The 13,314-nt window shown below is 40.9% G+C and overlaps 1 protein-coding gene across 1 annotated transcript in view; it reads left to right on the forward strand.

Moving 5' to 3' along the window:
• The window catches only part of FAN1 (FANCD2 and FANCI associated nuclease 1), a 35,075-nt gene that overhangs the window by 4,014 nt on the left and 17,747 nt on the right, over positions 1-13,314 (forward strand). Inside the window, exons 3-8 of the mRNA XM_012764617.3 lie at positions 137-277; positions 3,437-3,638; positions 5,807-6,040; positions 10,265-10,396; positions 11,631-11,739; positions 12,946-13,065. Coding sequence (XP_012620071.2) covers positions 137-277; positions 3,437-3,638; positions 5,807-6,040; positions 10,265-10,396; positions 11,631-11,739; positions 12,946-13,065 — 938 coding nt within the window. The remainder of the gene's footprint in view (positions 1-136; positions 278-3,436; positions 3,639-5,806; positions 6,041-10,264; positions 10,397-11,630; positions 11,740-12,945; positions 13,066-13,314) is intronic.

The following is a 13,314-nucleotide window of genomic DNA, read 5'->3' on the forward strand; positions in this document are numbered from 1 at the left end:
AATGACACAATTATACTTATGGTAAGCACATATGTATTTCTAATAGAGTATTCACCTCAAGTTTAAAAAGTAAATGATATTTGCATGTGGTTTTTAGAAGAAAGGTAGTATTACCTTTTTCTTAACTTTGTTGCAGCTAATGGTCAGAAGTTATATGTAAGGCTCTTTCAACGTAAATTAAGCTGGATTAAGATGAATAAAATAGAATATGAAGAGATTGCCCCAGACTTAACACCTGTGATTGAAGAATTGAAGCATGCAGGCTTTCTACAGACAGGTATGATTAGTAGAAGGAAATGTGAAATGAAGATATGATCTGAAGAATTAATGGTGGTAATATTAGTATGGTGCCCTCTCCTGGTTGGTGTCTGGTACATAGTAATTAGTTTTTTTAAATTGAGTTTTTAATTTTAGGACAACAAATTATTCATGAAATGCTTAAACCATTCTTAGCCTGAATTAACACTAGAATAATGAAAGATTGTCTCCTGTTGCTTTCTTGACTGTCACAGGTTTACGACCAAAGTCACCTAGGGATAGACGTGTGGGTGTGTGCCACACATGAAGTACAAAGCTCTTTAGCACTCTCCTTCCAGCAAGAACTTGACTTGTCTCATTCAGAGTCCTCATCTATATGATAGAATAAAGCTGGTTTGTTTGAAACCAGAATTGCCTCCAAAATTTCATCTGCCCCCACATGCATACATATACAGCTCTTATAAGTTGGTTGCCTGAAGAATTGCAGAATTGCTTTAGGCCTGTGTGAACACTAAAGGAGAGTCTATCTTCTTTTGTGGTGATACCCTTGGTTGTCTTGTCAGTAGCATTCATTAACCCATGTTGAGTACAATATTGAGTACAGTATTTCCTGAGATACAAAGAAAATGAAAGATGTGAGCCTTAGGTTCAAGTTGCTGACATTTGAGCCCAAAATAAGCAAGGCCAGACGCGGTGGCTCACGCCTGTGATCCTAGCACTCTGGGAGGCCAAGGCGGGCGGATTGCTCAAGGTCAGGCGTTCAAAACCAGCCTGAGCAAGAGCGAGACCCCGTCTCTACTATAAATAGAAAGAAATTAATTGGCCAACTAATATATATAGAAAAAATTAGCCAGGCATGGTGGCGCATGCCTGTAGTCCCAGCTACTTGGGAGGCTGAGGCAGCAGGATTGCTTGAGCCCAGGAGTTGGAGGTTGCTGTGAGCTAGGCTGACTCCAGGGCACTCACTCTAGCCTGGGCAACAAAGCAAGACTCTGTCTCAAAAATAAATAAATAAATAAATAAATAAGCAAGTCAAGCCGGATGGTTTCTTGGGGGCAGAGGTTGTAGTGGGGAAGAGTGAGTAAGGATGACGTTAGGGTGGGAGAGGGGCTGGATGGGATGAGATGGAGGAAATTTGGGGAGAGGCATGAAAGCTCAGTGAAGGAGCTTGGATGTGCATAGTTAGGTGGTGGGACATGGGGCCAGTGCCAGTAGAGTCACCTGGGAAATTGAGTCTCAGTCCCTACCTGACTCAGATCGTCTGGTGCACATTCCATAAATTGACAGGTCTGACAGGCATGCCAGTGACTGCTGCAGGTGAGCCTTGACTTACCTTTAAATGATGTTTAAGCAACCAAACCATAACTCCCAGGGCTCACCATGGTACTTAGTCAAGTCCAAGTCCTACCCATGCTCCACGTAGCTCCATGCAGCCTGGCTCTGGCTGTTCCTCTGACCTCATCTTCTGTCCCATTTCTCTTGCTCCCTCTGCTGAGGCCACACAGCCCTCAGTGTTCTTCACCAGGCTGAATGCACGCTTGCTACAGAGCTGAGGGCTGGGGAACCTTGCAGCCTCAAGGCCACATGTGGCCCTCCAGATCCCCAAGTATGGCCCCTTGAACAAATCCAGACCTCACAGAACAAATTCTTTTAATAAAGGATTTGAATTCAGTCAAAAGGCCACACTCAAGGATCTAGTGGCCACACAGCTTATCCTTCATTTCGTTCACCTCTGTTCCGTGTCACCTCAGCAGGGTTGCCTGACCACCATGTGTAAAAATACAGCCAGCCAGCTTGCCTTCCAGGTTCAGTTTGAGCCAGTTTTCTTTTTTTTTTTTTTTTTTTTGAGACAGAGTCTCACTTTGTTGCCCAGGCTAGAGTGAGTGCCGTGGCGTTAGCCTAGCTCACAGCAACCTCAAACTCCTGGGCTCGAGCGATCCTTCTGCCTCAGCCTCCCGAGTAGCTGGGACTACAGGCATGCGCCACCATGCCCGGCTCATTTTTTATATATATATCAGTTGGCCAATTAATTTCTTTCTATTTATAGTAGAGACGGGGTCTTGCTCTTGCTCAGGCTGGTTTTGAACTCCTGACCTTGAGCAATCCGCCCGTCTCGGCCTCCCAAGAGCTAGGATTACAGGCGTGAGCCACCGCGCCCGGCCTGAGCCAGTTTTCTTTATGGCAGTTATTACCACCTGACTTATATACCTATTTGTTCAGTTGTGATGTTAGGAGGTAAGCTCCTGTGGGCAAGGACTTTGTTAATTTTTTTTTTTTTTTTTGAGACAGAGTCTCACTTTGTTGCCCAGGCTAGAGTGAGTGCCGTGGTGTCAGCCTAGCTCACAGTAACCTCAGACTCCTGGGCTCAAGCGATCCTGCTGCCTCTCAGCCTCCCGAGTGGCTGGGACTACAGGCACGTACCACCATGCCCGGCTAATTTTTTTTATATATATTAGTTGGCTAGTTAATTTCTTTCTATTTTTAGTAGAGACTGGGTCTCGCTCTTGCTCAGGCTGGTTTTGAACTCCTGACCTCGAGCAATCCGCCAGCCTTGGCCTCCCAGAGTGCTAGGATTACAGGCTTGAACCACCGCGCCCGGCCGACTTTGTTAATTGCAGCATACACAAGACCTTAGAATGTTACTGGGCACACAGGGTACACCCAGTAAGTATTTGTTGAATGGAGGAAGAAGGTGCTGTCCTAAATTCTGAATGCCTTGAAGGCAGAGACCAGGCAGGTCTGATTCAGCTGAATCCCTAGGCCTAGGATGGTGTCTGGGGCCCTGGGTAGCAGGATGTGTTCATGGATGCTGAGAGGCCCATGGGACGGGGAGGACTGATGATCAGGTCACTCTGTGACCTGGTGTGAGCGGTGCCACTGGCAATTTTGTGATGAGAAAGTGAATATGTATTCCAGTAAACTTTTAAGTGGGATGCCCAAACCGTGTTGCTATCCATGTGTTTTTATTTTAGTAACATTTTCTTTTACTTTTTAGTGAGAAATTCAAGTATTTGGTAATTTTTAAGAGACACATATTTTCTATGTTCTTTAGTAATTTATTTGGCAAACTAAAATTTCTATAGTAGAATTTTATTGAATTGTATCTGACTGGAGTAAAGAAAGCTAGAAAATATTAAAATTTTTAAAACTATTCAAAAAATTTTTTTAACCATTTCAGAATCTGAGTTGCAAGAACTCTCTGAAGTGCTTGAGCTCCTTTCTGCTCCTGAACTAAAATCCCTGGCCAAGACCTTCCACTTGGTGAATCCCACTGGGCAGAAACAGCAGCTGATGGACGCCTTTCTCAAATTGGCCAAACAGCGTTCAGTTTTCATGTGGGGCAAGAATCAGCCTGGAATTGGTGCAGTGATTTTAAAAAGGTTTTGTTGGCTATTATTATAGCAAAAAACATTTAAAATGTTGACAGCATATATTAACTTACTATAATAAATTGTATACTTTTACTTTTTTGAATTGTAGTTGCTTATTTCAGTTGCCATTAGATTAAGAAGGCTGAGAGAACCTTGTTCATAATAGTCTGAATTCTTTCTGGGCTTATTATTCAGAATTCTTGTACTACTGTACTGACTTCCAGAACCAAGAAAAATCAGTAGGCAATAGGACTTTGGTAAATTCTAGTATTTTATTATTCAAGAAAAATAGAGTTTTAGCTGTGATTCTTACAGGATTTTAGGATAAACTATTCAGTCAAATTTTTATTTTAGTAAATTTTTGGTTTACTAAACAAAGTGTAATCAGGCAATCTTAATATACAACTTTTCTTGAGTGTAAATATAGCAATTTACCACAAACTGCAGGTGGTTTCTTTTGTCCTTGGGAAGCCCTTGAACTCTTTCAGGGCTTCAAAGAGCCCATCCCCATTGGAGAGATATTATAAAGACTAATTAATAAAACATAGGTATAATACAGCAGACATTATTAAGAAAAATATTAATACCAGTGCTTCAAAAAGTTTATATTGTAGATTTTTAAAAAATTATTTTAATAAATTGAATATTTACATAAAGTTAATTGACTTGATGGGTATAAAATCCTCATCCCTGTAGTATGTTAAACAATCTTGAGTCCTTTATCTAGTTTTATTTCTAAAGTATTTGCTGTGAACTTTATAAGTAACATTTTATAGGCACGTAAACATTGAAATTAGCAGCCCTTTCTAGGTATATGCACTTAGCATAGCACAGATATAATAAAAGAAATAAAGATGAACTTTGTTTTTATCACTGACTCTGGACTTGTAGGAAAATAAATTTCTCAAGGCTGTTTTAGTTATAGTAAAAATCATTGTCCTTTCAGATGTACTTTATTTCTTCATTTTGATGTAGAGTTCAAAAGCAGTGGAATTTCAGAGAGTCCCTGCCATCCCCACACCAGGGCAGTGCTTGATGATCTTACTTTGCTGTTGCTGTGAGGAAACAGGAAAGGCACATTATTTATACTTTTCTTAATTCCAGTTGAGTATCTGCTTAGTTTTCCATGTTTAATGCTTCCCCTTGCAGCTTGGAGGCTGCATCCACTGGGGACATCCCTGGAGCTCTGCATGGAGGTGGAGGAAGTAGACACTTAAAGGCAGTCTCTGTAGATGAGTGGTTCTCATTTAAATGGTAGTGTGGTAGGAATCCCACCCATGTCCCCTCACCTCTGTGATGGTGGCACTAATCTCTCCAACACCCCCAGGGTTGCAGTACTGCTTTGGTTTAATATGGGGAGGTGTGAGGTCTTCCACTAATTCTCAACTGGCGGCATTTGGCATCATCTGGAGACATTTTTGGTTGTCACCACTGGAGATAGTGTTCCTAGTGGCATCAGTAGGTAGAGGCCAGCGACACTGCTGAGCACCCTATAATGCACAGGAAAGCCCCCACAACAAAGAATTATCTGGCCCAAATGTAAATAGTGCTGAGATTGAGAAACCCTGCTATAGATGATATCTAAGTTGCTAGAGTCCAGAGGGCCCGTGTGGTCCTGGATTTAATTCAGACCTCCAAGCCCACCTTACAGACATCCAGAATTGAACTGAATTTACTCTGATGTTACCCTGCAATGGAGATGCTCCTGGACTACTTTGTACATTAGGGAACAGCACCAAACCTTGTATCTACGTGTACCACTTCTTGGTACACAAAATCTTTACCAAGAACCTTTGATAGTGACATTTTAAATAAATACCTCTTATTTAATCTATTAATATATCATTACTTGAATCAAAAATTGAGAATTGCTAATGTCAAATAGGCCATAATTTCATAAGGGTTTTCCTGGTATTGGAAGTATTCCTCACTAGGGTAAACTCCATCCTTCTCTGTGGCTGGTGAAGGAAGCACTTTCATTGAGCCAAACCATGTGGAGATGTAGGTTTATTTATCCTCTGTATCCCTAGGAGGGCTCTGAGCCCCAGAGAGGTTGAGGAACACTCCAGTGTTTAGAATAGTGAATGCCATTTCTCTTTATTTTAGATGAAAATGATTTGTAAAATCTGATATCAAAATACTTAAAAAATTGAAAGACTATATTTTACATTTTTCAGAGCTAAAGACTTGGCTGGACAGTCATTAAGACTCTGTAAAGGTCCGAGGGCTGTGTTTTCCCGGATCTTGCTGCTGTTTTCATTGACGGACTCAATGGAAGATGAAGACGTTGCATGTGGGGGTCAGGGACAGCTTTCCACGGTACTGTTGGTCAACCTCGGCCGAGTGGCATTTCCTAGTTACACAATCAGTCGGAAAACCCAGATCTTCCAAGACAGAGAAGATCTTATCAGGTAAAATCATGTTAGCTCACTATCATATCTGTCTGCATATTTCAAAATTTAGTAAAACATTATTATTTTTTCAGCAGCCAAACTAGAAACTTTAAGTCCATAGCCAAAACAGTTTTTGAAGTTTATTTTTTGCTATCTTTTTGGCCTCACTTGTATACATTTCTAAGTCATAGGGAGAATACAGAAATGTGCTCAGATTAAGGGTGCCAAAAACTAAGGAATTTTGAGTTAGAGCTATAAAAAATTTCCCTGGCGTATGTTCCCAAATTGCTTTGGCAGGGAGTATTTTTTTAATACAGGCACTTTAACAAGTCTGCCTTATGAATATGTTGTTGTCCTGAGCAAGGTTGAAGGTGAATGTTTTCTTAGTCATAATACTTTGGATAATTCTACTTGTGTACTGTATATTAGAATCATATACATGATAAATTAGAAATTTTCACTAATTTATATTGGTACATGGATTTAGTCAAAATTTAGTTTGACCAGCAAAAGTAGGTTTTCAACTAAAAATAGAACTACCATATGTTCCAGCGAGCCCACTACTGGGTATTTATCCAAAATAAATGAAATCAGTATGTTGAAGAGATATCTGTACTCTCATGTTTATTACAGCATTATTCACAATAGCCAAGATATGGAATCAACCTAAGTGTCCATCAGCAGATGAATGGATAAAGAAAATGTGCAGCTGGGCTCAGTGGCTCATGCCTGTAATCTCAGCACTTTGGGAGGCCAAGGTGGGAAGATGGCTTGAGGCAAGGATTTGAAGACCAGCCTGGACAACATAGCAAGACCCCACATCTACAAAAAAATTTAAAAATTAGCTGGGCATGATGGTGTGTGCCTGTAGTTCCAGTTACTCGGGAGGCTGAGGCAGGAGGATTGCTTGAGATCAGGAGCTTGGGGCTGCAGTGAGCTATGAATGCGCCACTGTGTTCCAGCCTGGGTGATAGAGTGAGACCTTGTCCCTATAAAAACAAAGAGGAAGAAAATGTAGTGTGTGTATATATATAGTGTATAGTATAGTATATATATGCACAATAGAATACTATTCAACCATAAAAAAGAATGAAATTCTGTTGTTCATGGCAACATGGATAGGCTTGGAGGACATTATGCTAAGTGAAATAAGCCAGGCACAGAAAGACAAATACCGCATGTTCTCACTCATGTGGAAGCTAAAAGAGTTGATCTCACAGAAGTAGAGAGTGGGATAGTGGTTACCAGAGGCTGGGAAGGTTGGGGGCGGGTGGGTAACCAAAGTTTGGTTAGCACATATAAAAGTGCAGCTAGATAGGAATAAGTTCTACTGTTCTACAGTATTATAGGGTGATTATAATTAACAATTTATTGTATATTTTCAAATAGCTACAAAAGTGGATTTGGAATGTTCCCAACACAAAGAAACGATAAAGGTTTGAGATGATGATATGCTTATTACCTGATTTGATCATTATACATTGGATACATGTAAACATCATAGTGATCATACCATACCCCATAAATATGTATAAGTATGTGGCAATTAAAAATAATCATAGAAGCAAAACTAATAAGCAAAAAATAGGATTACTGTATTTAAACAATAGATTTTGATAAGAAAGAATAGTGTAGGTCTCACAGGAAAAAATACTTGAATTTTCTAAAAAAAGAAAACACTGTCTATAAGAAAAATTAATTTGGATTTCCTAAAATGTCACTTTTGATTCTTGCTCTAAGATTTCAGACTCAAATTTAACCGAAATAGATTCTGATATTTGCTTTTTGGGAAGTCCTTTAAGTGTTTGTAGAAAAGTCATGTGCTTTAAAAAGTAAGTTATTGAAATTATAGAATCAACTGATTTTAGCCCATTTTGCCTCAGCTATCAGGAAGTTCAGTATCTTATTTGTGTTTAACTGGAATAACTTTTTTAGTTAAATCTTCTAATCTGTTTCCTCTTACCCTGTTTTCAGTTGTCTCATGTCTTTTTACCTTTTTTGTTTTTAGTGGCTTTGTGCTTTTCTAGTTGTGAGCATGTGTACCCTGAAACCAGGTTACAGTCTCTTTATACTAATGAGCTGTGAACCCACACTATGCCTCAGTTTCCTCATCTGTAAAATGGGGAGAATAATAGTATATTCTTATAGATATGTGTTGGTGCATGTGAAGTGCTTCTAGCCTGGCCTGAGGGGGGTGCCTAGTACAGGTTAATTACTATTATAATTGCCATTAGTACTGTTATATTTAAGGGGGATTACTTTCTAGTTCTATGACAAAAACATAGTTGACAAGTTGTTATAAAAAGTGGGGAGGGAGGCTAGGGAGAAAAAGTAAACCATCTTTCTAGAAAGTAAGTATGCTGTAAGTAGTAAAAATAATTAAAACCCCCTTTGTTATGCAAAGGGCCTTAACATGTAAATTAAATCGGATTTAATTGACTTCCGGAAGGGTACTATTATAACAATATCCGGTAATGTGATACCTGGCCTGTCTACCTCTGTACTTGAGATAATTTATCCTTTCTTTTCTTTTTTCTCATTTATTCAATAAAAATGAGTGCCGAGTACCTATCATGTGCCGGGGTAGTGGGGCAGCAGCGCGAGCAAGATAGGGCCTCGGCCAGCATGGGGTTATGTTTCACTGGAGAGACAGAAAATAAAGAGAGTAATTAGAGTCTGTGAAAAGTGCTGTGGTAATCGAGGGGCGGGCTGGAGAAGTTCTACTTGAAAGAGTATCAGGGAGAGTGGCCCTGGAGGAGTAGGACTTGGGAGTGAGAAGGAGGTAGCCACTTCAGGGTCTGGGTGCCTGTGTCCAGGCAACGGGGTGAGCGTGTGCACGGGCCCTGGGGCAGGAAAGAGCTTGCCGAGTTGGAGAAGTTGAGGAGGCCTCTGTGGCTAAAGCTCCAGGGGGCAGTAGGGCAAGGGCAAGTTAGCCACGAATGCAAGGATTAGAGGCTGCTCAGCCTCGGAGCCCTGGTGAGCAGACCAAAGCTATTCTCTTGTAACGGGAAGCCATTGAAGAGGTTTAGGCAGGTGAGTGATCCATTTCATGTTTTTACAAAAGCGTCTTGTGGACAGGGGTCAGAGGGGAACAGGAGAAGCTGTGGGAAGGCTGGTGTGACCTTAGTGGTGGTCTCATGGGAGCCCCTGGGGATGGGTGGTCTGGACTGGGCTGGTGGCAGAGGCAGTGAAGAGAAGTGAATACACATACAATAGTTTGGAAGTAGGAAAGACTTGATCCTGATTAGATGTAGGGGAGGTGGAAGGAGTGGAGCAAGGGTAGCTCTGGTGCTTCACCTTGGGTGGTGGTGCCATCCAGTGAGGGGGTGGGCAGAGGAGCAGCGGGGTGTTGGTTCTGTGGGGGTCAGTGTGTGGGCTGCCCTTGAGCTGCCCACTCAGAGCTGTCCTGTGTGGTACTGGACATGCTGTCAGGAGCACAGGGAATGGGTCTGGCCTGGAGAGACAGAAAATCTTGAGAATCACTGGGACATGGATGGTATTTGAAGCCATGGAATTGAACAAGCAGCATGTTATAAAAGAATTAGATTAAAGAGTTTGTAAGGAAATTTTTACATTTGAAGGCAGTTTCTTTTACTCTTATTTTACAGTGTTTATACATACTGATAAGATGTGAGTCCAAAATACAGTGAATGTGCACTCCAAATGTCACAGAATCTGTTGGTCAAATGTCTTTTGTTCTGATATTTAAAAAAGCATTGAGAAGTCTTTCTTCAGCTAAGTGGTGTCATGACATTTCAAAGAATTGCCGTCTCTGAAAGGGTGTCTCTTGAAATTATTTTTGAAATATCCTAAGGAATTCTTTTAGCTTGGTCAGTATCCGTCTGGCTACCTCTGATTGATTAAATGATCAAATCTGCATCTTACTATAATTTTGAAGTCAGTTATGTGTTTACATGGTTGTTGCCAGATTGTTGAATGAGTGAGTGAGTGCCAAAAGTCAGGAATGTTGAGCTGACCATTATTACATTTATATAATGAAACATGTTATGTAATAGTGCAGTTTTTTATCTTTTTAGTTGGGCAGCCTGTATCAGTTCTTCTAGGCCACTCCAGTAGGGTAATTATGTTAAATTATTACTAGAATAAAGTTTAAATGACCCTCATATTTTCAAAACCACACTTTTACCCTTCAGAATTAGATCTAGTGGCTAGGATGTGGTAATTTTATGGAAACACTCATTCATATTTAAAAGTTGGATGGCATCTCCACCCCAACCCCAGATATGCAGCAGCTGTGCACATGCTGAATGACATTTCTACTGCAATGGCCAATGGGAACTGGGAAGAGGCTAAGGAGCTCTCTCAATGTGCAAAGAAAGACTGGAACAAACTGGAAAACCACCCTTCTCTGAGGTGAGATCTTTTTTTAGATACCTACCAAAATGTACACATTGACCAAGTTGTTCTAACCACTGAAGGTAATTTTCTTCATGAGGAAATACTCCTTTTGCTCTGTGGTTAAACCAGCTGTGGAACTTTATTTTTTACTCGTTTTCATAGAGTCAAAGTGCTGTGTGAAATAGAAGAAGATGTCTGAAAATTTAAAGTGAATTTTATAATATATAATTCAGACCCTTTTCAACAGACATTCAAGTGAACAAATAACTGTATTCAGCTTCTAGCTTGCCATCTTTCATTGTGCTGGCTTCTCTAGGCACTGCTGAGCTGAATTTGAGGGAAACCAGCAGCAGGACAGATGTGGGCAGCACACTAGGTGTGTTCTTCCCATGGAACTTCAAGAAGATGTTATTCTGTTACAGACAGCTCAAGCAAACGAACTTTTACTTTAAACATTCCAAGTACACAGCACAAGATTTTTCATTGTCTTGATTGAAAAACATTAAACATCTTTGATATTTTGTTGAGAAATTATTTCCTTTGTTAAGTTGTGATGAGAAAAATTAATTAGTATTATCAAATGACTCTTTCAAAAAAACATTTCAGATGGACATTTTATAAAGAAATAGTATCAACTTAAAAATCATAGCCAGAAAGTTAGAGTCCTGTAGAACAGAGGCTGATAAAAATTCTCTGTAAAAGGCCAGATTGTCAATACTTTTGGCTTTGCAGGCCATGTGGTCTCTGTGGCAGTGACCTCACTCTGTTTTGTTGGGCAAAAGCAGCCACGGGCCGTACATAAATAAATGAGCATGGCTGTGTTCCAATGAACTTTGTTTACGGACACCAAAGTTTGAGTTCCATGTAATTTTCACATGCCACAGAGTATTTTTGTCCTTTTGACTTACTTTAACTATTTAAAAAGGTAAAAACTATTCTTAGTTTGCAGGACTTAGAAAATCAGGGCTTTGGGTTTGGCCTGTGGGCTGGAGTTTGCTGACCCTGGTTCAGAGTATTTGTAGAGTATTTAGAATAGTTGTTCTCATCTTACTCCACTGAGTGAATGTCCTAGGACATGGCAGCTGGCTGTCCTAGGAATGTAGGTTTATGGTGTAGAAAATTGTGCACAGCCAAATGTACTTAAAATATATCTTAAAAGCTGGGACTTCATTCTGCTTTGTTACTTCTTAGAATGTCTTAAAAGAAATAATCCAAATCGCTAAACTACTGGTGTAAATCTTCATTTTAGATACCACAAGGACTTACCACTCTTTCTGCGGTGTTTTACTGTTGGGTGGATTTACACGAGGATTTTGTCTCGGACTGTTGAAATACTGCAGAGAGTTCACATGTACGAGGTTAGAGCACAAATCCCTGTCCCACTTTTTACAGAGGTGACAGCAGTAAACTGTGGAGCAAAACCTGCCGGGCTGGCAGCATTTCCCACATACTTGGTCGGCACACAGTAATGGGATGAAAGCATATTTAACATAGGCAGCCTGCTGTCTCTTGCGTTAGTAGAGAGAAGACAACTGGAGACAAACAACTGCTTTGCTTGCTTGTGAGTTGCTGAGTGTGTGCTCCAGGATGGCTGCAGGTGGTGGATGGAGCCAGTGGGAGCCCCAAACAGGTGGATGGAGCCGGTGGGAGCCCCACACAGGTGGATGGAGCCGGTGGGAGCCCCACACAGGTCTCTGCAGCCTGAGCCTGAGTTTCTGTTAGACTTCGGTGTGAGGCTTGGGAGCACCCCACAATCTCCCAGGTGGAAATCTCCCATCTCATTATGCTTCCTTGTCAGCTTGTCATGGATTGTCTGGAGATAATTTCTGATCACAAATCAGAAATGTGGTCATATCCTTATATGACCGTTATGAAATTGTTAGAGTTCACTTCTGTTGTATTTGAAATTTCTGCATTGAAAAGTTGTATCTTACAAAGAGTAAATATGGTCAGCTGGGTTCTTGACCTGGGACTGTGAATCCCAAGAGGACCCATGGCTGGGCTTGGGGAAATCTATAGACCCTAAAATTATATGTGTATGGGGATTTAGGTATTTTTCTGGCGTACATCATTACATGTTTCAAAGAGACCCACAAATCATTTAACGCACAGAATGACCAGTCTGTACATAAATCTAGACCAGAGGGTTTTGTTGTTGAGGTGGGGTGTTTGGATGAGGACACTTACTGTCCGGCCTACTCCAAATCCTTCTGGCCATGGATCCCGTGACTTGCTTGGTTCCCAGAAGCATGTGGAAACCCAGCCCTGTGTATTGCTCAGCTGCATGGAATTTGATTATTGTGACTCTAGGCCAGTTGACTTGGTTTGTGGCGCTCACAGACCTCCATAAGCTCAATGCCAGCAGACCAGGGACCTGGGTGAACTCCTGCCCATTCCAGAATGCATCTCAAAGTCCCTGACCTGTCAGTCCAGGGTCATTGGCCTTATTGTAGAATGGAAAAATATGCGTTATAAATATGCCTTACCAATCCTATGGCTTCTAAATATAATTACAGCTGGTTTTTTGTGAGTCTAATAAGCTTTCTTTGTTATTGTTGCAATAGGAAGCTGTCAAGGAACTTGAAAGCCTTTTGTCTCAGAGAATGTATTGTCCTGACAGCAGAGGCAGATGGTGGGACCGACTGGCTCTTAACTTACACCAGCACCTGAAGCGCCCGGAACCGGTACTCAGCAGCAAATCATTCCCGAAGCTTTTTTTGCTTCTGAATGAATTTTTCAAATATGGCAGGCTTTTAAATACTTTAAAATCTAAATGTAATTAGAACATGTATTTCTTTTGTTAACATTCTTCTTTTGTCTGTGCACTTCACACCCCAAAAGAGATACAAAGGCAGCATGAAAATGAAGATAGGAGACTTGTCCTCTCTCCACTGATTTGGGAGATAGGTTGGCTGTGGATTCTCAGTTGGGAT

This window comes from Microcebus murinus, chromosome 7 (assembly GCF_040939455.1).
Source record: "Microcebus murinus isolate Inina chromosome 7, M.murinus_Inina_mat1.0, whole genome shotgun sequence".
In the NCBI taxonomy this organism is placed as follows: domain Eukaryota; kingdom Metazoa; phylum Chordata; class Mammalia; order Primates; family Cheirogaleidae; genus Microcebus; species Microcebus murinus.